This window comes from Pimephales promelas, chromosome 8 (genome assembly GCF_988280905.1).
Source record: "Pimephales promelas chromosome 8, fPimPro1.hap1.1, whole genome shotgun sequence".
Lineage (NCBI taxonomy): Eukaryota > Metazoa > Chordata > Actinopteri > Cypriniformes > Leuciscidae > Pimephales > Pimephales promelas.
Window position 1 is genome coordinate 38,743,958 of NC_142776.1, and position 24,973 is coordinate 38,768,930.

Consider the following 24,973-nt stretch of genomic DNA (forward strand, 5'->3'; position numbering starts at 1 on the left):
TTGAATAAAATAAAGAATGAGATTGCATTACATTAATGTAAACATCGAATGAAAAAAATAAACCAAATTTAAGATGATACTATGATAAATGTTACAGTTTAAAGAATATCACAAATTATGAACAAAAATAACTAAAGTTAATATTAAATTAGATCATGAGAAAATAAAGCCTGATTTTACACACACACACACACACAAATTGAAAATGATTAATGCATTCTTTTAAAATCTTTTAATTTTAACACTTCGAAAACATTTTTCCAGTTTTTTGCACTAGATTTAAATGTCTAACACAATGTGTTACACAATTTTTACAGAAAATTAAAATTATAGTAATGCATTCCGTTAAACATTTAAAGCAAAAATTAAAGGCATGTGCATTTATTTAAATGTAACGAATGAAAAGCAATAAAAAAAAAAATTAAGCCTATTTTACTGAGGTTTTACAATTTTTGCAGTAAATTAAACGAGCTGTAATACTTTACTTCAGACATTTAAATCAGCAAAAAATACTATTATGATGTTTAAATGTTAGAAATTAACCAATGACAATACGAATAAATTAAAGAAAAAGATTGCATTACAGCAATAAGATATCAAAAGCAAAGATTTAAAAATTAAAAAATTTACGTTTTTGCACTAAATTAAAAAGACTAATACAATGCAAACTTTAAGACTTAAATTATCACAAGACACTAATTAAAGAGATATTTTGCCTTACATTAATAAAAATGCAGTTTGTAATGAACTAAATCGCAATGCAAAAAAATCTAAAGAAAACACCTTATTTAAGCAAAATACAACTAGGTTTGGGGTGTTTTTGACCGGTTTTCGTGAGATCTGTTAAACGAGACTAAAACGCACCAAATTGTATGAAAGCACCCAAAGGTTAATGAACTTTCTGAGTGTGTGAAGTGAACGCTGTGAGTGTTTCTGTGGGGAACGTAGCAGAACTGCAATAAACAGGTCGAGGAAGCAGCGACGCGAGTGTGTCCGTAACGTGTAAACGACAGGGCTTTCAGTGTGTCCAGATTAGGAGCTCAGGACTGTTATTCTGATCGATTGTGAGCCGTTTCTCTCTGCGCTCACCATCAACCCGAGGCCTCTAAGCACGAGTGTGTGTGTGTGTGTTTAAATGAAGACCATGAATGTGATTTTGCTCTCACTTATGAAACTTTTTCAGAATAATAGCAGTTTATAACGCTCTCTGCCTCTGATCCATGCCTATTTTTCTATACGTGTATCACATAATCATCATGACATGTAATCACCCTAATGTTAAGATAAGAAACGTGCATGCCGAATTACTGTATTAGCGTAGCAAATTTTTATCTGAATTTTATTTAGACTTGTACTACACACATTTTGCTATTAAACTTTTTTAAATGAACTGAATCGAGTCTTTGAGATTTTTGTGTAAGTGTTTATTGAGTGTATGAATGAAATCCATAGTTGTACCACAGGTTACAAATCAGAAGAATTAAATGGGTAATACATTGATTTTATTGCATTTTAAAAGGATTTTTGACAGATTTCACTGCTTTTAAAAAAGATTGGTTTCATTTTTATAGGAGTGGGTAAATAGTGCAGTATCCCATGTAGTTCCCAGATAATATTTATATATACAGGTGCAATTCGAAAAAGGAGAATATCGTGCAAAAGTTCATTTATTTCAGTAATTTAAAAGGTTCACAGCAACTTAAAGGTGAAACTAATATATTATATAGAATCTTTACATGCAAAGTGAGATATTTCAAGACTTTATTTGTTATAATTTTGATGATTATGATGAAAACGCCAAATGTGAAAGGTTTTCATAAGCTGTAATCCACAATTATAACAAATAAAGGCTTGAAATATCTCACTTTGCATGTAATGAGTCTATATAATATATTAGTTTCACCTTTTAAGTTGAATTACTAAAATAAATGAACTTTTGCACCATATTCTCATTTTTCCAGTTTCACCTGTAATTCCCGGAAAATATTGTAAAAAATAGAAAGTTTTTATTTCTTCTTCTTCTTCGTGTTCATTTCTTCTTGGGTTTCTGAGCCGCCGGCTCTGTGTTCTTGCCCTCCGCGAGACTGAGTCGTTTTTTCAGCTCGAGTAATTTGGCGACTTCTTCCCCGATGACCGACTTGTCCACTTTCTGAGCTTTCAGAGCTCGTACTTTATCGCCCTGAAACAAACGCACACCAAAGAACCATAAATCGACTGATAAATAATATCAGATAAATAAATATCTGATAAATAAAAAAATGTAAATAAAATATATTTTTATACATGTTAAATATACATTAAAAAATTATTTAAAATTTCGTCTTCATTTAATTTTTTCAATATTCTAACACAATAAAGAATAAAAACAGTGTCATGAAGGGAGACATTATGAATTGTGTGCGACAATACACAATAAATGCAGTTACTAAAGCGCCATAATGTTTTCTGGAGGAAAATGGAGGCGTGCTTGAAATTACATTATTTTGAAAACACAAAAAACAGCATTATTTTTTCAATATGAAATGCTTCATATATATATATATATATACATACACACACAGTCTGGAGAATTAACATTTTCACTCTTTGTTCAAATATTATTAAAAATGTGTTGAAGATTTTGTAGTCTAGTCATATTGCGTAGTTGCGCTTGAGTCGATAGTTTTATTTGTGATAACGCAATAAAATGCGACGAATTGTGCGACAATTTTTTCAGATAATTTTTTGGTGTTTTTTTTAGTTATCATACAAAGAATATTATGAACACATGCAAAACCAGAGAGAATGAACAAAATATTAATAGCTGATTATGTTGTAGTCAATGTTTGCATTTTTTTGCATAGTTAAATAAAACTCGTAGCAATAACTTCCTTTTTTTTTTTTTACAAATAATTTTTTCCGATAAACTACAGTAACCAAGTTTGGTGTTCGGTTCACCCCACATATTTAAAATGTTTAAAAAAAAACATTATATAAAATATTTTCTAAGTGAGTGTGTGTGTGTATGTTGTTACTTGTTCAGCCACTTGAGTGGTCAGGTGTGCGACTGTCTCGGGGTCAGGGGTCAGGAGTGGTGCTCCAGGTTTGGTGTCGGCTGCAGCGCTGCTGGAACTCTGGCTCTAGAGACACAACATCAATATTGCAAACGTTTCACAATAATAATAAAAAAGGAGTCGCATGCATTTGTTTCTTTATATTTGTTTTAATTATAAAGATTTGTAATAATTATTATACAAATTAAAATCAAATCTTTAATAATTATATGCAACAATAATTTGATCATTCATAAAAGCAACCACACAAACACATGCAGAAATATCTGTTAGTACACACACATCTGTGAAATCTCATGCTCTAAAATAACGTTAGATAGAATATAAAACGAGGTTTGTTGTGTTTGAGTCGCAGCCGGAGGCTGTTAGAGACTGACACACACACACACACACACACACACGCTTTGATCCAGAACATATAGACATCACTGAATCCATTTCACACTCAGTCATAGTGAAAACACACACAAAGCCGTGAGAACAGTGAGCGGTCACACACACACACACACGTGTCTACCTTCGCTTCAACACACTCCTCTTCTGGCTGAGAGAGGCAGAGAATCAGACAAACAACCGTAGATAATGAACATCATCAGATCCCGCAGCTCATGTTGCTGGAATGACTTGATTTTAATTAATCAGGGTTTAATTACACTTCTGTCTGACCAATTGACACGCTTACAATAGATATATATATATATAGTATAAATAGAATACATGGCTGTTCCAGAGTAGCAAAGTAGAAAATTAAACATGAGAAATGCATAGATGTTTAAATAGACTATATTGCATTTTAAAGCTAAATTTATAGCATTTTTAATTTAATTTTATAGGAGCGGTTAAATATAGAATAATTCTCCAAAAATTAATTTCCACAACTTTTCCAGATTTTTTAACATCATTTTATAGAGATCACTCTCACAAATAGCAATTTCTAGCTGATATTCTTTTTTAAATATAAATTAATAATTGTATATAAATATATGACAATAATAATGTTAACATATATAGATAAAATAGATAGAGAGTGGGAGAACAACTGAGCTTAGAAATATTCATTTAATTTTTTTTTTATTCATAATATTATTTAATATAATTTTTTTTCCATTTAAATCCAAAATTTCAATGAGTTTTTGATGAATTTTGAGGGTTTTGTTAAATCTCGACTCCGGTTTCTGCAGGAGAATCTGCTCAATAATTCATGAGTGTGTTTGACGAACCTGTTGACCTCCAAATCTCTTCCTCAGAGCCTCGATCTGTTCGTTCTCCAACTTCTGGAACAACGGACTGACCTGTAGGAGAGCCAAAGACAGGTTTATTAAAGTAAAAAGAAAAAAAAGGAGAGGTGAATAAATAAATAAATAATAATAATAGGTAAAAAAAGTATAGAAAAAATGTAAATAATGAGTAAAAAATAAGTAAAAAAAATGTAAATAATAATACGTATAACAATACAAAAAGAGGAGAGGTAATAAAAATAATAAGTAAAAAAAAAACATTTTTATAATAAATAATAATAAGTAACAAAAGTAAAAAAAAAAAAAAAAAAAAAGTAAATGAAAAAGAAAAGATCTGTATTAGAGTACTAATGGTGATGTGTGGTGTAATGCGGCGAGTGTTCACCGTGCCGATGCGGTGTCCGGCCGGCAGTGAGCAGACGAAGCTCCCCGGGCCCTGCAGCTGGGCACTGGCACAGGTGGGCGGAGCCTGCAGCTGGACGCGGATGGTGTGGCTGACCGTCGGCATATACGGCTCCAGCACGGCGGACAGGAGACACGCCACGTTCACACACACCCCCGTCACGGTCCCGGCACGCTCCCTGCAGCACACACAACGAGTTAGCTTTTATATTTTTATTTTAACACAATTTTTTAAAACTTCTCTTTAGAATTAACACTTTACAAGAAGATCTAATTAGTAAATAAGTTAACTACAAAATAATAAATACATTTGTTACTTATATATTTTAATTTTATAAATGATTTTCAAAAAAAAACTTCAAAATTAGATGCTTTAGAAGTATAGTTCAGTGTTCGTTCACCTGTCGTGGTCTCCTCCTTTAATCTTCTTCCAGGGCTCGTTGACCTGCATGTACTGGTTCCCGTGACGAGAGATGTTCAGGATGCACTTCAGAGCGTCACGGATCCTGGAACAAACCCGTCGTAGGAGAGTTAGGAGCGCGTGCAATATTACAAAACAAGCATTATTGAGAGAAATAAATGCTCCCACAGCTTCAGTTTAACAGATCATTTGTTTGTATAATTTTATACAATTATTTTCCGTGAATTTGGAAATCACAAATTAAACCTTCAATTCCCAGGTAACCCTGAGTTCTAGAGGAACTACCAGCTGCTGAAATACTATAGAGATCACAGCCTGGTCGATATCAACGATTCTGGATTCATTTGAGAATGAAAAATAGAATCATAACTTTGACATGATTCTGGATAGACAACTAAACGAAATTACATTTCATTAATTTGAATCTTAAAAAAAAAAATCAGTTTGAATCAATGATGATTCAATGACTCACTTATAAAGACTTCACTCGTTTCATTACCAGATGAATCAGCATTTAAAAAATCAGTTTGAATCAATGACTCACTTATAAAGACTTCACTTGTTTCATTATCAAATGAATCAGCATTTAAAAAATCAGTTTGAATCAATGATGATTCAATGACTCACTTATAAAGACTTCACTCGTTTCATTACCAGATGAATCAGCATTTAAAAAATCAGTTTGAATCAATGACTCACTTATAAAGACTTCACTCGTTTCATTACCAGATGAATCAGCATTTAAAAAATCAGTTTGAATCAATGACTCACTTATAAAGACTTCACTCGTTTCATTACCAAATGAATCAGCATTTAAAAAATCAGTTTGAATCAATGATGATTCAATGACTCACTTATAAAGACTTCACTCGTTTCATTACCAGATGAATCAGCATTTAAAAAATGAGTTTGAATCAATGATGATTCAATGACTCACTTATAAAGACTTCACTCGTTTCATTACCAGATGAATCAGCATTTAAAAAATCAGTTTGAATCAATGACTCACTTATAAAGACTTCACTCGTTTCATTACCAAATGAATCATCATTTAAAAAATCAGTTTGAATCAATGATGATTCAATGACTCACTTATAAAGACTTCACTCGTTTCATTACCAGATGAATCAGCATTTAAAAAATCAGTTTGAATCAATGATGATTCAATGACTCACTTATAAAGACTTCACTCGTTTCATTACCAGATGAATCAGCATTTAAAAAATCAGTTTGAATCAATGATGATTCAATGACTCACTTATAAAGACTTCACTCGTTTCATTACCAGATGAATCAGCATTTAAAAAATCAGTTTGAATCAATGATGATTCAATGACTCACTTATAAAGACTTCACTCGTTTCATTACCAGATGAATCATCATTTAAAAAATCAGTTTGAATCAATGATGATTCAATGACTCACTTATAAAGACTTCACTCGTTTCATTACCAGATGAATCAGCATTTTTGAACGAATTTCTTGAATGAATGATTGAATGACTCACTCATAAAAACTTCACTTGTTTCATTACCGGATGAATCCACGTTTGCGAACGAATCTCTTGAATGCATGATTCAATGACTCACACAAATACTTCACTTGTTTCATTACTGTGTGAATCAGTGTTTTCGAACAAATCTCTTGAAAGAATTAATTATTCAATGACTCACTCAAAAATACTTCACTTGTTTCATTACTGGATGAATCAGCGTTTTTACACAAATCTCTTGAATGAATGATTCAAAGACTCACTTGTCGCCATCTACGGGGGTAATACACACTTTTTATTTGAAGCGAAAGGTGATTTACTCTATTTTAATCACTACCGCTGACATATCCCAACTATAAACTTCGCCGTGATCGCACTCGTCAAAGGTTGTAGCAACTCATAATAAAAATGCACATAATGTAATGAGTATTATATTATTATAGTAATAAAATGTTCAAAATCTTTAAGCTCATAATGTAATAATTTTTACATTGTGAGAAATCTATTATATTATAAACTCACCAAAAATGTAACATTTTCATAATTGTAATAGCTTTTAAAACATTAAAAAAAAAAACAATTAGTTAAAGAGAGTAGATTAATGTATTACATTATGAGTTTCCACAAAGGCTTAATGACTGTTATTCAAGAACAATCCAAATTTTCAGGCATGTTGATGAGGAATTGTGGGTAATCCTGACCTGACTTTATCCAGCAGCGAGATGTACTGCTTGAGCTCCCAGCACACCTGAGCGATGAGGCGCTTATCGTCTTCATTCAGGAGCATCTCAGGAACACAGCCGTCGAAGAACTTGCTCACAAACATCCCTGCCCTGCGGAAACATCATCAGCAAATGCTGAGATTAACGTTAGCGAAGATTAATAAATGCTACTTCGTGAAACCTTATAGTCAAGTGTTGCCAGGAAAACTACAGCAAAACTACTGGGACTCTAGCGTTTTAAAATGGATGATTTCATTAATATTTCATGCCAGACTGAAATGTAGGACTTCTCAGGAAATGTAGGAATTTATTTTGATCAACAAATTGCATTATGTGAAGCTTAGCATCACTGATAAAGAAAGAAAGAAAGAAAAAGTTAATAAAACTGATGCAAAAGGGGAGATTTACAGATTGTAATTCATTCGTTTTTAATCACTGAATAATTTGTGGCAAAAGTGTAAAAAAGAAAAGAAAAGTAAAACCATTTAACAGCAATCTCAATCAAGACGCATGAGATGTGTTCAGAAATGTGAAACCGCATATTGAATACATTAGAAGTAAGGTAGCAAAATCAGTAGGAATACTGTATAAAACAAAAGATTTAATAAGGTTTGAGTATTATATATTCCTCCTTAGCAATGCCTTACTCGTCATATTGTTCAGAAATCTGGGGAAATGAAATAAAACAAATATAGTTGTATTAATTAAGTTACAGACTTATTAATAAAGTAGGATAACGCGAACCGACTAATAAAACTTTTTATTCAAAGTCATACCTTAAAATTTACAGTAGGGCTGTGCAAAAATTAATTGCGATTAATCGCATCCAAAATAAAAGTCTGTGTTTACATAATATATTTGTGTGTGCTGTATATAATTATTTTGTATATATAAATACACACACATGCATGTATATATTTAAGAATTATTTGCACTTAAATTCTGTATATATCTATATCTATATATATATACATAATCTATATTAAATAAATATAAATATTTTATATATGAATAACACATTTTCTTAAATATATACATGCATGTGTGTGTATTTATATATATAAAATAATTATATACAGCACACACAAATATATTATGTAAACACAGACTTTTATTTTGGATGCGATTAATCACAATTAATTGTTGCACAGCCCTAATTTACAGATATTGTATATATAAAAACATTGGAAATAATGTATAGAGCACTTAATAAAAGTCTTCCATCTAGTATTCAGAAATGATTTAAGTTAAGAGAGGGTAGATATAACTTAAGAGGCCTGTTTGTGTTTCAATGTGGAAAAGAAAGAACCACTAAAAGATGATTTGAAATTATGTACTTCTCTGTCTAGTTTTAAAGATCTTTAAACAAAAAATTGTTAATGAGTATTCAGTTAGTATGTAAATTTTGTTAATATTATGTAAAAAAAAATGCATGTGCAGTATTGTATAAACAGGTATACTGTTTTTTTTTGAATAATTTATAATTCTGATTATATACTTCTGAGGAGTTTCAAAAGATCGATAAAAAAGATTTTCTTTTTTTATGATTATTTAGTTAATATATATATATATATATTATATATATATACTAATAGTACATTTTGTTAATATTATGTAAAAAAAATATGTATGTGTCCGTGTTATTTTAGTATCATTGAGTAGTTTTATAATTGAGTATTTTAGCATCATATTATAGTTTGTATTAATATTTTGAACTTAGTATTTTGTATAGTTTCTGGTTTCCTTTTAATTTCAGTCAAAGTATTAGTAATTTTGTAGTATTATTTTTTTTTTAAATATGTCTGTATAGTTTTATTAATAGTTATTTCAGTTTTAGTTTTAGTTATTTTAGTAAATCAAGTTAAATTAAATGAAAATAAGAAATGTTGCCTTGGCTAAAATAAAAATAATAATATATAGCCTACAATATCATTTTTTAATATTTTATTTCAGTTAGCGTTTATTTTATTTCAAGCAACAATTTTTTTTATGGTTTTAATTTTAGTTTCAGTTCACTATAATAACAAAATAAAATAATATTTTTTTTTGGTTATTTCATTGTAAATTTACCAGAAAAAAAAAAGAAACAAAATGTTCTGAAAGTGTGTGTGTGTGTGTGTGTGTGTGTGTGTGTGTGTGTGAGAGAGAGAGTGAGCGTAAGTGAGTGTGTGTGAATGAGTGAGTTAGTGAGAGTGAGTGTGTGTGTGTGTGAGTGAGTGAGTGAGTGTGTGAGTGAGTGTGAGTGTGTATAAGTGTGAGTGTGTGTGTGATTGAGTGAGAGTGAGTGAGTGAGTGAGTATAAGAGAGAGTGTGTGTGTGTGTGTGTGTGTGTGTGTGAGTAAGAGTGAGTGAGCGAGTATAAGAGAGTGAGTGTGTATAAGTGAGTGATCCAGCAACACACACACACACACACACACACACACACACACACACACACACCTGTTAATGAAGTTGCCCAGGTTGTTGAGCAGCTCAGAGTTGTTCTTGATGGCCATGTCGGCCCATGAGAAGGCGGAGTCCTGAGCCTCGGGCCGCAGGAACAGCAGGTAAAAGCGCCACACGTCAGACGGGATGCCCGTGTCCTTCGCCATGTCCCCGAACACACCCACACCGCGGCTCTTGGAGAACTTGGTGTCCTCGTAATTCAAGTATTCTGGACACATGAACACATTCATGAACGGTCTCAGCCAATCACACGCCACAATATCAATCTGCAACATCTGAAATATCAAATTCCAGAGATTTCTGAATTTTATTATGTATGTACACTTCTGTTTGGAGTCAGTAAAACTGTTTATTCAGCGAGGACAAATTAAGTTGATCCAAAGCGTCAGTAAAGACATTTATAATGTTACATCACAAATAAAACATCACGTTTTCCACAACAATATGAAACAGTTTAACACTGATAATAATCATAAATCATCAGATCCTCATATTAGAGTGATTTCTGAAGGATCATGTGACACTGAAGACTGGAGTAATGATGCTGAAATAAATAACACTTTATTATATATTCACATAGAGAACAGATGATTTACACTCTAATATTTTTACAGTAATAAATGCAGCTTTGGTGACTCAAAAACATTAAAAAATTCCAACTTTTCATGCAATGGTCATGAAATATGCATATTTGATTCTATTAGATTGCAATCGTTTTGTTATTTCAATGATCTGAATTTAAGAAAGCATCTCACCGGTGGCGATGAGGTTATTGACCAGTGTGTAGTTGTCTTGAGCTCCGAGAAGTGAACAAGGGAAGACGACACTATGGAAGGGAACGTTGTCCTTCGCCATGAAGTTGTACAGCTCCACCTATAGGACACACACGGCAATCACACGCTGAAACACACCGGTTATGGACAGCAGGGTTGTGTTAATCGGTGGGAGAACTGAGAGTATTCATTAAATTGACAAAAAGTGAACAGAGCTCATTAAATAACACAAATGCACCAGATTTATTTCCTAAATTGCTGATATGACTGCAGCTGCATGTTTTAAAGTCACCATGAAGTCAATTCCTGTTTTTATAGAATATTTAAACAATTTATCGGTGCACATCCTCATTATTGTTTTAATAATCGTGAGATATTTATTTAATTTTTTTATGTGTTTTCTGTGCTCCCCTGGCTCCAAAGTGTATGTTTTATTGTTTAAAAGCATACATTTATATATATATATAGGAGGTGAAATATCAAAGTTGATCAGCACCTGCTGAGGGTTCTTCCACCATTTCTCCCATTGGTCGGTGTAGTTTGCCGTGATGGACAGGTAGCCAATAGGAGCATCGAACCACACGTAGAACACCTTCATGGACAGATGGGTACATTGTTCATTGTGCATTTGGATTAACAGACAATATTAGTGAAATAACTAGTGCTGTCGATTAATCGAATAAAAACAAACAAACTAGATTTCATTGCATATATTAAAATTAGCCCATGATTTACTCACCCTCAAGTCATCCTAGGTGTATATGACACTTGTCTTTCAGACGAAAACAATCACAGTTATATTAAAAATGTCCTGGCTCTTCCAAGCTTTATAATGGCAGTGAATGGCTGTTTCTGTTTTGAAGTCTATAAAAGTGCATCTGTCATCATAAAAGTGCATCTATCATTATAAAAATGCATCTATCCATCATAAAAGTGCATCTGTCCATCATAAAAGTGAATCGATCATGATAAAAATGCATCTATCCATCATAAAAGTGCATCTGTCCATCATAAAAGTGAATCGATCATGATAAAAATGCATCTATCCATCATAAAAGTGCATCTATCCATCATAAAAGTGCATCTGTCCATCATAAAAGTGCATCTGTCCATCATAAAAGTGCATCTGTCCATCATAAAAGTGCATCTATCCATCATAAAAGTGCATCTGTCCATCATAAAAGTGCATCTGTCCATCATAAAAGTGCATCTGTCCATCATAAAAGTGCATCTATCAATCATAAAAGTGCATCTGTCCATCATAAAAGTGCATCTATCAATCATAAAAGTGCATCTGTCCATCATAAAAGTGCATCTGTCCATCATAAAAGTGCATCTGTCCATCATAAAAGTGCATCTATCAATCATAAAAGTGCATCTGTCCATCATAAAAGTGCATCTATCAATCATAAAAGTGCATCTGTCCATCATAAAAGTGCATCTGTCCATCATAAAAGTGCATCTGTCCATCATAAAAGTGCATCTATCCATAATAAAAGTGCATCTATCATAAAAGTGCATCTGTCCATCATATAAGTCCATCTATCAATCATAAAAGTGCATCTGTCCATCATAAAAGTGCATCTATCCATAATAAAAGTGCATCTATCATAAAAGTGCATCTGTCCATCATAAAAGTGCATCTATCCATCATAAAAGTGCATCTGTCCATCATAAAAGTGCATCTGTCCATCATAAAAGTGCATCCATCATAAAAGTGCATCTGTCCATCATAAAAGTGCATCTATCCATAATAAAAGTGCATCCATCATAAAAGTGCATCTGTCCATCATAAAAGTGCATCAGTCCATCATAAAAGTGCATCTGTCCATCATAAAAGTGCATCTGTCCATCATAAAAGTGCATCTATCCATCATAAAAGTGCATCCATCATAAAAGTGCATCTGTCCATCATAAAAGTGCATCTATCCATCATAAAAGTGCATCTGTCCATCATAAAAGTGCATAATTTTATGGACTTCAATCAAAACAGAAACAGCCATTCACTGCCATTATAAAGCTTGGAAGATCCAGGACATTTTTTCATTATAACTCTGTGTTTGTCTGAAAGAAGAATGTGATGTACACCTAGGATGACTTGAGGGTGAGTGAATCATGGGCTAATTTTCATATTTGGGTGAACTATCCCTCTAACACAATACGTTGACAGCTCTAGAAACAACATCTCAGGATTGAGCGTTCATACTTTCTCCTTGAAGTCCTCGTGTGGCACGGGCGTCCCCCAGCGCAGGTCTCGTGTGATGCACCGCGGCTTCAGGCCGTCCCGGAGCCACGAGCGCGTGATGTGCCGAGCGTTCGGCGTCCAATCGCCCGAGCCGATCGACTTCTCCAGCCACTCCTCCAGCTCGCCCTCCAGCTATCACACACACACACAAAATCAATCCGGATACATTTCAAAACGTAATTTTCGCTAAAAAAAAAAAAGTTTTCAAAACTTAGTGTTTTCAGGCACCCAAAAACACCGGTGTCGTGTAAACGAACGGCCAAGCGCATAAAAAGTTTTATTTAGATGAAATGTTGAAAACAGTGTCGTGTACACATGTTCGTTTGAAAACGCATATTTTCTCTCCGTTTTGGCTCTCCGTCCATTAGAAAAATCATTAAAAGTCTCTCCTTCCACACTAGCGTTTCAGGCGTTTCCCGATGTTTCAGAAATCTTTGGAAAATGCCTGAAAACACTAAATTCCCCTTTACTGCGAATACGCTGCGCTGATTTAAAACGAATGCGCTGTCTACATCTATAACAGACGCGATGCTCAATCTACACATCTCAGTTCTCCAGCGGCGGCCATCTTTGTTGTAAACGACCTCAACCCAAGCGCTCTTTGGTGACGTGATGATTACGTTACGGTTGATTACGTTAAAGCCCGCCCTGATGATTTGATTGGTTCGAACAGCTTTGGTTCGAGCGTCTCAACGGATCTAGTCCAGACCGAACTTCCTGCCCTCAAACGTTGTGGGCGGGGCTAAGCTCGGCTCGCGTCCAGGCCACCTGATCAAACCAACCTGTGGAGAACGGGCATCCGATGACCCGTTTAGTAAAAATGTGTCTCAAAATGGAGAGAAAAGATGCGTTTTCAAAGTAACACGTGTTAGTGTGGACAAGACTCGAGAGGATGAAGAGTTCGACACACATTCACGTCTCCTTTACCTTGGGCAGGTCCAGGAACAGGTGTTTAGAGGAGCGGATCACCGGCGTTTCCTTGCACACTTTACACTGCGGATTCTGCCGGACACAATGAGTAAACACACACGCCAACACTTCACTACAAGGTCCGTTAGTACATGTGTTAACTATCAATGAGCAATACATCTGTTACAGTGTTTTTTAATCTTTGTTAATGTAAATCCAGGGGTTCATGTTTGTTCACGGTGCATTAACTAATGCTAACACACACAACCTTTGAGTTTAATGATGTATTAGTAAGTTCAAATTAACCAAGATTAATAAATGCTGTAGTATTCATTCTTAGTTCATGTTAACTAACCTTATTGTACAAACACTACTCTTGAAATGAACACTTTTATAGAGGGCACGCGTGTGACGTCACCGTCGGCTGAGTGACTGCGGTCACACACACACTACGGTAGGGGTTTCACAACTACTGATTTTTGCTAGTCGACTAGTTTTGCATAACAGTCGACGACCAGTCGACTAGTCGTTAAATGGTTTATTCTAGGGGTGTGCGACAACACGAATAGTAAATGTCTCCACGATCTGCTTTTGAAGAAATATGGTAGTAGTATCGTGTTACAGTGCATTCAATCAGTTCTGGCGCCTCTCAACTGTACAACGGGACGTAGCCTAAACATCTCACGTTAAGGAATAGGTACGGGACACTGCAATTCACAAAAGTTCATTGTTTGCATAAGCCTTGCCGGTTAAACATTTAATTCACGCGCTGTTCTAACGTGCGCTTTCCTGAGCGCGCGGCATATCCCCGACGCTCACAGGCATTAGAAGCCTGTCGAACAGCACCTGAATACTGGACTAAGTTATCTTTCAAGTCTTATTATGCCAATACTGTTAAATACACACAATGTTTACATAAACAGAATTGGCTATGTCTAAAGTGCAGCCTCCCCATATAGAAAGTGAAAGCAAACATTTGAGAGAAAATCTGGTGTAGGCTAATATGCGGCTATATTAAACACGTCGCGCGCTGGTCTAAAAGCGAGAGTAGTACTCGTATTTTCCGCACTATAAAGCGCACTTAAAAGCCTTTAATTTTCTCAATCTGGCCTTTTCTCAAGCTTTATAATCCATCCGCTTTGTCACACGGCCAGTTCAACCTCGTATAAAATATCTCCCGCTCACGAGCGCTCTCTCTAACACACACACGAACAGACACCGCTGTCAGCAGGCTGCGAATGTAAGTTACGTGCCCGCCCCAGCGCGCTCACGCTTACTAAATAAACGCCTTACCTCCGACGCCGCGCACTCGCTGCATTCCCTTTAGCACATCTAGTGGATGCATAACGCAAACCCAGTCAAACGTTTGAAAAATGTTCTAAAATAGGTCATTGAAGGTGCGCCTTATAGTGCTTATAGTATATAGTACTGCCGCTTGTATTTAAAGGGATAGTTAACAAAAAAAATATATCTATATACATGTCATCATTTTGTTTCCGACTAGTCGACTAAGGCCAACAGCGCCAACTAGTGGTTGTGACAGTCGACTAGTCGACTAGTTGATGAAACCCCTACACTACGGCTGTCACTTTTGTGAGAAAATCAAATTGTGACATTAATGTTTTGAACACCAAATACAGGCAAATCCACGGACACCTAACAGGCATTAGAACGAGCGTAAAGAGGACCCTTGAGACACACACACAAATCAGTGTGTGTGTGTTAGAGTGAGTGTTTCTGTGTGTGAGAGTGTTAGAATGTTTTTCTGTGCGTGAGAGTGTGTGTGTGTGTGTGTGTGAGTGTTTATGTGCGTGTGAGTGTTTGTGTTAGAGTGAGTGTTTGTGTATGTGAGAGTGTATGACTGAGTGTGTGTGAGCGTTAGAGTGAGAGTGTGTGTGTGTGTGTTAGAGTGTTTGTGTATGTGAGAGAGAGTGTGCGTGCGTGTGTATGTGTGAGTGAGAGAGAGAGTATGTGTGTGAGAGAGTGTGTGTTAGATTGAGTGTCTGTGTATGTGAGAGAGAGAGAGTGTGCGTGCGTGTGTGTGTGTATGTGTGCGTGTGTGTTAGAGTGAATGTGTGTGTGTGTGTTACAGTGAATGTGTGAGTGTGTGTGTTAGAGTGAATGTGTGTGTGTGTTAGAGTGAATGTGTGTGTGTGACAGTGTTGGTGTGTGTGAGAGAGAGTATGTGTGTGTTAGAGTGAGTGAGTGTGTGTATGTGTGTGTGTGTTGTGGAGTTTGGCATTGATCTCCACTATTGCCCTGTTGCCGTGTTGCTCCTGATCTGTTTCTAGTGTCTGATTCCACCAATAGAATTCCGGCTGCATTCTTTCGGTGGCTCTGATTGGTCAGTCGAGGAAGATGATGTTGCTTGATGTGATGCAAAGATTGGGACATTTGTACACTCACTTTCACCGGCTTCATAATGAGAGGGTTTTCTTTGGTGCTCGTCTTCGATGAAGTGATCTCAGGCGTTTAAATCGATTCACTATTTTCGTTTTCGATACTTGTGTTTGGTTGGTCCAATCGATGGTCGAACGTTAAAGTGACAGCCCTAACACACACTGAGTGGCAGCATTAGTTTTCAGTGTGAATGCTGTGGAAAACACACAAAACATATCTACAACGGGAAAGAGCTTTGAGATCGACTGTATAAATCGATTCGACAAGAAATCTGAGGAATATTTTTACAGACTGAAGAATTCTGCCGAATCCTGGCAGAGAATTGTGGATTTGCAGTTTCAACTGATTTAAAATCTAATAATATTTTGTGATTTTTACTGTATTTTTAAAGAAATAAATTCAGCTTTGATCACAGGAATAAATTACACTTTACTCTATATTCACATAGAAAACAACTGATTTAAAGTCTAATAATATTTTGTGATTTTTGCTGTATTTTTAAAGAAATAAATTCAGCTTTGATCACAGGAATAAATTACACCTTACTCTATATTCACATAGAAAACAACTGATTTAAAGTCTAATGATATTTTGTGATTTTTACTGTATTTTTAATTAAATTAATTCAGATTTCAGATTCACTTTACTCTATATTCACATAGAAAACAGTTATTTTTAAATTCTAATAATATTTTTTAAAATGTTATGTATTTTTGATGAAATAAATGCAGCCTTGGTGAGCAGAAGAGACTCTTTCAGATATAGTAGGAGGTTATATATAAAAATATGTATTTGTAAGTGAGGTTCAGGAACGCGTGATCTCGAACCGTACCCTGAGCTCCACAGCGTTGATGAGACGGCCACATTTGTCACACTGGTCCCCGCGGGCTTCTGGGTATTGGCAGTGAGGACACACGCCCTCCACGAAGCGATCGGCCAGGAATCGCTGACAGCTTTCACAGCGAAGCTGCTCGACCGTGTCCTCCAGCAGGAAACCCCTCTCGTGGAGACGCCAGAAAATATCCTGAGCGATTCTGGGGAAAGATTTACAGAATAAACATTCAACGCCACAGTATTCCAGTGTAAAAGTATTCATGTATAACATAAGTAGAGAACCAACGTATCGAACTGCATAACCGGCCAGCAAATAAAAACTCAACGTCACAGCCTTCGCATTCGAGTGTATTTTGAAAATGTAATGTAAGATCCAAAGTAATTTAATCTATGGCGTGTTTTATGGCATAAGTTCATGCATACAATAAAATTAAATACAAATTAAACAATAAAATTAAATAAGTTTTCAAATACTCTTTGTGAACAAAATAATAATAATAAAAAAATCAATGCATGCTTATTTTTAAACATTTAAAATAAAATAAAAATATTTAAACTTAATAAAAAATTAACATGTATAAAAAGAAAATATATTTTAAGAGCCAAAGAAAATTTAATCCAGTGTTTTTGGTATCAAACACTTTTTGAATGAATCCTTTTGTAAAATAAACAAAAGGAATCAATGCATGCTTTTGATATTAGCAAATAAAAAAATAAATAAAAAATATTTATGCAGTGATTACATTGACATTATTGCCAATTAGAATAAATTCTAAATGTAAAAAATGTTGAAATATTTAAATAAAATTGTACAACTTATAAACAAATGTGTGTTAAAAACACTGATAAGGAAATATAGAATTAACATATAAATATATTGACATATTGCCAATTCTAATAAATTCTAAATTTATAAACATTTTAAATTCTAGATTTTTAAATTTAAAACTAGTGAATGATGTCAATGATTTTGACATTGTCAATTTTCTTCAAAATGTATAAAAATATAAAATTATTATGTAAAATTGATCAAAAATAAAATTAAACAAACAAGGCTTCGCTAAGTGCGCGTTCTCACTCAGTCTGGCGCTCAGTGGTGGTGCGGCCGAAGAAGTCGAAGTCGATCTGGAACCACTGGTAGATGGAGGCGTGGATGGTGTGGTATTTGTCGCAGATCTCCTGCGGCGTCAGTCCCTCCTCGCGAGCCTTGTTCTCCGTGGCCGTCCCGTACTCGTCCGTACCGCAGATGTACAGGAGATTCCAGCCGCGCAGACGCCCATATCTGCAGGAACACAGCATCAAATCATACGCGGGAGAAGGGGCGGGGTCTGGTTGAGTTCGTTAGTAAGTGGTGCGTTGAAACCAATCGGCAACATTCCCGTCTCTCTCTCTTGAACTGCAGTTCATCAACTGGCCACTAGAGGCGGCTGCAGAAGAGAGTCAATCCCATTGACCCGCATGTTAAAATGCCTAACTTTACAGCAGAAAAAAAATGTTTACTACGGAGGCGTATTGCATTCACTTGAAGAAAAAAAATCTACTCTGTTTTTCTGAATTAACGAGTTAATTTTTCATGAGAAAAAAAATTCTCTCTGTTTTTCTGAATTAATGAGTTAATTTTTCATTAGAAAAAAAATTGCTCTGTTTTTCTGAATTAACAAAGTTAATTTTTCATGAGAAAAAATTTTTTTGCTCTGTTTTTCGGAATTAATGAGTTATTTTTTCATGAACAAAACATTTTTTGCTCTGTTTTTCTGAATTAACGAGTTAATTTTTCATGGATTTTTTTTTTTTTACTGTTTTTCTGAATTAATGAGTTAATTTTTCGTGAAAAAAAAGTTAATTCAGAAAAACAGAGCAAAAAAAAAAATTCCATGAAAAATTAACTCATTAATTCAGAAAAACAGAGCAAAAAAAAAATCCATGAAACATTAACTCGTTAATTCAGAAAAACAGAGCAAAATATTTTTTTCTCATGAAAAATTAACTCATTAATTCAGAAAAACACAGCAAAAAAAAAAATTCCATGAAAAATTAACTCGTTAATTCAGAAAAACAGAGCAAAAAAAAAAATCCATGAAAAATTAACTCGTTAATTCAGAAAAACAGAGCAAAATATTTTTTTCTCATGAAAAATTAACTCGTTAATTCAGAAAAACAGAGTAGATTTTTTTTCTTCAAGTGAATGCAATACGCCTCCTTAGTTTACAGCCAGATGCTAGTTATTTTTAGTAAGTAAGCTAGTAAGTTTAAAATATTCATATTTTTCTGACAAAAACGGATGGTTTTGCTTCAGAAGGGAGCTTCAAAAACGCTCTTCAGAAACATCAACGTCACGGACACTACGTCCTTATTTTTATACAGTCTATGGTTGAAACTGGCGGTTATGGAAAGGGGCGGGACATTTCCATACATGGTCGAAGCGCTCGACCAATCACAACACACTGCTCCAGCCGACCAATCTGAGCACAGAGTGATTTTCAGAAGGAGGGGCTTCATAGAGACAGGAAGTAAACGAGAGGAGCCGAAACAATGGAGAATATGAGGAGAATAATCAACATTCAAGCAGGAAAACCTGTTCTAGGAGAGCCTGAAACACATCATCAAGACTATGTTACCTGGCGAAGACGTCGGCGCTGAGCACACACCCGATGATGTTCCCCAGGTGAGGCACGTTGTTGACGTAAGGCAGAGCGCTCGTGATCAGCACGTTTCTCTTTCCTTCCTGAGGGAGACTGAAGAACACACAGCGTAAGATGAAGGCCGGACTGATGTGTGTGTTTATGTGCAGTGACCCTAACCGTACATCGGGTGTTTCCTCTCGATGGCGGCAGAGCGAGCCTTGAGTCCTTCAGCCCAGACCTGCGCCGCTCCTTCGATCTCTTCCGCGCTCATCACACACTCGTCCTCAGCCTGAGGAAACACACACTCTTACTCTGAGCACTCAGCCAAACGCCTGAATCTCACAAAATAAAGCCGCAATCCGTTCATAAACATGAGATTTGTGAAAAAAATAAAAATCCGTCATATTTCACATCAAAAACAAATTGAAAATTGAGCATATTTAAAGTTCATGATCACCTTATTTTGATTATAAATAAGCATTTTATTTTTATCTGAAAAATTAAAACATTATGAATCTGTCAAGAACATGTTATTTTTTCCATACATTAAAAATAATATTTTGCATGAATGAATTAAGCCTATTTTAGGGCCACTTGCGTGACAATTAAACTTCGATCAAAATGCATTTATTTCTTTAGATTTTACTGTAAATTGTGAGATTTGAGATTTAAAAAAAATTAGATTTAAAGGGATAAGCTGCATTATAATCCTCATGAACCCCAAAACTAAGCTAAATTATGCTAAATATAATTTCTAATTTTTTCCTTGAGAAATTAGATGGATGCGTTCACTAAAACATGAATTAGTAACTGAAATAAAGCTGGAAAAAAATAAAAAATAAAAAACAAATAAATATATATATATATATATATATATATATAAAAAAGTTAAAGATAAATAAAGATATATAGAAATGATAAAACAAAAAAACAAAACATAAAAATGACAAAAGCACATAAAATTAAAACAGGAAATATAAAAATAAAACCTAATTAAAAATAGTAATAGAAGTAAAGCTGAAATAAATAAAAAAAATAGATGAACTAAAAATAAAAGTTAACCAAAAATTAACTGAATGAAAATGTTAAAGTTAAAATACTGCAATTAATATTATTAAATCCGAAATAAAAATAAATCCAAATATATTAACAAAAAAAAAATACTAATAAACGAGAGAAAACCACATAACAAAATGACAAAGTAAAATTAAAACAGAAAATATAAAAACATAATTCCAAATATGAATCGAAGTAAAGCTGAAAAAATGTTTTATAATATATATATATATATATATATATATATATATATATATATATTCAATGTTATAATTTAAAATTTCTCTCTCTCTATATATATATATAATTTTACTCTATCATTTTGTTCTATATACATATAAACAAAAAAATGAAAAGGCATTTAACAAAATTACTAAAACAAGCTAAAATTATCATGTAAAGCAGATGCTAATGAAGTGCAGTACGTCAGCGGTGGCGGGAGCGTCTCGAAGCGGAGCCGCGTGTTTCTGCAGGAACGTCTTCAGCGCTTCGACACCGTTTCCCTGCAGGATCCTGTGAGCGGCCGCCCGACACGCGGAGAGAGAGTCGACACGCCCGAACCAGCCGCGCACCAGCTCACCTGAGGGAGAGAGAGAGAGAGAGAGAGAGAGAGAGAGAGAGAGAGAGAGAGAGAGAGAGAGAGAGAGAGATTTAACACACACTCCCTCTCACACACACACACACACACACACACTCTCTCGCTCTCTCTCTCTCACACACACACGCGCTTCAGCTCACCAGCTTCAAAACTCGTGTCAGACAGAAGAGGAAAGAGCGCCGCCCACAGGATAACATCTGCTACTGACATCACTTCCTGAAACACACAATACATCAGCGACTACACACTCAATTCTGTCACGTTATCACTGCTTTTATTCACTAAAACTATTAGAAGTCGTTTCTTTTGTGTTGACCCTAATATGTTTAAAGCTCTAAAATTGCGGTAACAAGGTTTCATTTGTTTACATGAAAAATACAGCATTAATTAATCTAATTTCATGTTCATTTCAACCTTTAATAACATTATTAAAAGCATTAACACACACACACACACACAGGGAATGGCTGCCCTCTTGTGTCTCATACGTGTACTGACGCACACCTTCAGTCTTTTCTTTCTTTTAAAGTGTTTGACAGATGGACAGAAGCACAAAGTAGATGAGAAAAAAAGGACAAGAGATATTGACTGCAGATTAATAATAATTATTATTATTTTGTTTAATATTATCGCTTGGCTCAACTCTGTTTCCATGATTTTTCTTTTGGTTTATGATGACGATCAGCTGACTGTATGCGTTATTATAGCGGCATCCCTTACACATTTAATGAGTTCGTTGCATTTGTCTTCCTGTAGCTCAAACAGCTTGAGTGAGTGTGTGAGAGTGTGTGTGTGTGTGTGTGTGTGTGAGAGAGAGTGTGAGAGTGAGTGAGAGAGAGACAGAGTGTGAGTGAGTGAGAGAGAGAGAGTGAGTGAGTGAGTGAGAGAGAGAGAGTGAGTGAGTGAGAGAGAGTGAGAGAGAGAGAGAGTGAGTGAGTGAGTGAGTGAGAGAGAGAGAGACAGAGTGTGAGTGAGTGAGTGAGAGAGAGAGTGAGTGAGTGAGTGAGAGAGAGTGTGTGAGTGAGAGAGTGAGTGAGTGAGTGAGTGAGTGAGAGAGTGAGTGTGTGAGTGAGTGAGTGAGTGAGTGAGTGAGTGAGAGAGAGTGTGTGAGTGAGTGAGTGAGTGAGTGAGTGAGTGAGTGTGTGAGTGAGAGAGAGTGTGTGAGTGAGAGAGTGAGTGAGTGAGTGAGTGAGTGTGTGTGAGTGAGTGAGAGAGTGAGTGTGTGAGTGAGTGAGTGAGTGTGTGAGTGAGTGAGTGAGTGAGTGAGAGACAGTGAGTGAGTGTGTGTGTGTGTGTGTGTGTGTGTGTGAGTGAGTGAGTGAGTGAGTGAGTGTGTGTGTGAGTGAGTGAGTGAGTGAGTGAGTGAGAGAGAGTGAGTGAGTGTGTGTGTGTGTGTGTGTGTGTGTGTGAGTGAGTGAGTGAGTGAGTGTGTGAGTGAGTGAGTGAGTGAGTGAGAGAGAGTGAGTGAGTGTGTGTGAGTGAGTGAGTGTGTGAGTGAGTGTGTGAGTGAGTGAGTGAGTGAGTGAGTGAGTGTGTGTGTGTGTGTGTGTGTGTGTGTGAGTGAGTGTGTGAGTGAGTGAGTGAGAGAGAGAGAGTGTGTGTGTGTGTGTGTGTGTGTGTGTGTGTGTGTGTGTGTGTGAGTGAGTGAGGACTCACTGCGGTGAGGAACGCTGTGCTTCTCTTGCTCAGACTCTGTTCCAGCCAGTTCAGCGGCTCCTTCATCACAGCCGCCGCTTCGACACGCTTCCCCTGCAGCGCCACCATGTGGAGAGACTGTAACACTGCAGGCTGAACACACACACACACACACACACAACTATATATTAATGAGGTAATTGCATAGAATTAACCTAAACAAATCAGGAGCTTCTTCTTTAGAAAGTCCTTATGGAATCAAAATTCTTGTTTTTTTATGTTTAATATGGCAGTTTATTCTAAATCAAGCCCCGCCCACATTTGTTCTGGTTCCAGAGGCGTTTCCCTCGGATGCACGCCACGATAGCGAAGCAAAGAAACACACACTCATGCCACGCCGATGGAATGCAGTCAATCTGAATTTTGTGTTGTGTGAAGAACAGGCATTGAATCCAATCCTTATGAGTGTGTGTGTGTGTGTGTGAGAAAGAGAGAGTGTGAGAAAGAGAGAGAGAGAAAGTGTGTGTGTGATTAATGACAAATATGCTACAGAAATTTTATATGTAAATACATATGTAAATAAATGTATTTGCATGTTTATATACACCGCATCTCGTTGGGAAGAGTCACGGATTTGGAACGACAGGATGACTTGATGAATTCAGGCTTTATATGAATTATTCCTTTAATATCTGATATTGCAGATCGTCACCTGTAAATGTGTGGCCTCCCATTCCAGCCACTGGTTCGTGGCGTCAGTCGAAGCCTGACCGCTGACATCATACAGGTATCTGTGGACAAACACACACACACACTCGACATTTAGTGTCACGTAATGTATATCATTCATGTAATCATTTCAAAACACTGAAAAAATAAGGAGAGAGCAACTATAAACTGGTTTCATCAAGGAATCAATCAATCGCGTGATTAACAGCCTGTTTATCTGGTTAATGCACACACACACACACACACACACACACACACACAGTTGTTTTGTTTTTATTTCCTTCATTGTTTATTTTTTTACTTTCTCTTTTGGTCTTCTAATGTTTCTCCTCAGGTGTTTGTTATTGTGTAGTTTATTCAGATCATGATTATTGTTGTTGACTTAAGTTATTAAAACTATAAAATACATAGTAAAACATTTCTGCATAGTAAAACGGAAATAAATCTGAAGTTATCAAATATAAATAATAGTCAAAAAACTTTTGGTTTCATTTTTCTGAAAATTTTAAGCTGCTCAATTCCTCAAGATTGCTATCATTATTTTAGGTGTGTTGAAGAGATGTTGACCACTGATTAACACGCACACACACACACACACTCACTGGCAGATGCTGTTGGAACTGAAGAGATGTTGGCCGCTGGGTAACAGCAGGACAGGCGACACCGGACGGCTAAGGTGAGGGACCACGTTCTCTGGGAGACACAAAACACACAGAAACACAATTAAAAGAGGAACAAAAACACACTTACACATGTCCTGGAACGGTACCATGGTAATAAAACAGTATATTGTATTGGTAAACATGGTATTACCATGGTATACTGTATATAAATAAATAATGCAGCCGTAAACATTCAAGTACAATCAACTTGCATGTTTAAGTCATTTCAACTTAAGTTACATTAAACTGACTTAAAAATGAGTTGAATCTTGTCTAACTCATAAAAAAGAGTTGGAAATTGATTTAACATTATTTGTTGAGTTAAAGCAAAGCAAAAACATACGTTGTCATGACACATGGTATTGTTTATTTACATTTAGCTCATTGCGCTAATGTAAAAAATACGACATAACCGTCCGTCACAAACCCTAAATAGCATCTTTACTGTATCTAAGTTGCCGGAATAAGAACGACAGAAAGTTCCTCACAGACATTGATAATAAAGTCACTCACCCTCGTGGCTGATCACTTCTATGTCACATTTCACTCCAGTGAGTTCCAGCACCGCTAGTGCTTTAATACAGTGCGGGTTCCCCTCAGAAATATACAGTTTCATTTGACCCTCTGTCACTTTGGGACGCTAATGAATGAATCTACTTCGACAGGTGAGGCACACACAACGCTTTAACTGAGAAGAGTGATCACAACCGGTCTGTGAATCAACTATTTACGCTGA

The 24,973-nt window shown here is 35.6% G+C and overlaps 1 protein-coding gene across 2 annotated transcripts; it reads right to left on the reverse strand.

Moving 5' to 3' along the window:
- Positions 1 to 2,013: 2,013 nt before the first annotated feature.
- On the reverse strand, positions 2,014 to 24,973 carry mars1 (methionyl-tRNA synthetase 1). Of its 2 annotated transcripts, XM_039689737.2 has the most exons (22): positions 24,751 to 24,973; positions 24,178 to 24,268; positions 23,559 to 23,637; positions 22,868 to 22,999; positions 21,352 to 21,427; positions 21,039 to 21,193; positions 19,740 to 19,846; positions 19,552 to 19,668; positions 18,012 to 18,215; positions 16,932 to 17,133; positions 13,718 to 13,792; positions 12,752 to 12,922; positions 11,042 to 11,137; positions 10,528 to 10,645; positions 9,767 to 9,980; positions 7,307 to 7,438; positions 5,095 to 5,199; positions 4,677 to 4,872; positions 4,274 to 4,345; positions 3,571 to 3,597; positions 3,015 to 3,119; positions 2,014 to 2,179 (listed from the first exon to the last, which is right to left on the reverse strand). In XM_039689737.2, exons 1-22 carry the CDS (start codon positions 24,851 to 24,853, stop codon positions 2,030 to 2,032), a joined length of 2,727 nt encoding a protein of 908 aa, XP_039545671.2. In that variant the 5' UTR covers positions 24,854 to 24,973; the 3' UTR covers positions 2,014 to 2,029. The 2 variants fall into 2 exon arrangements, with proteins under 2 accessions (XP_039545671.2, XP_039545672.2); XM_039689738.2 differs by lacking the exon at positions 3,571 to 3,597 and having other exon boundaries at positions 24,751 to 24,972.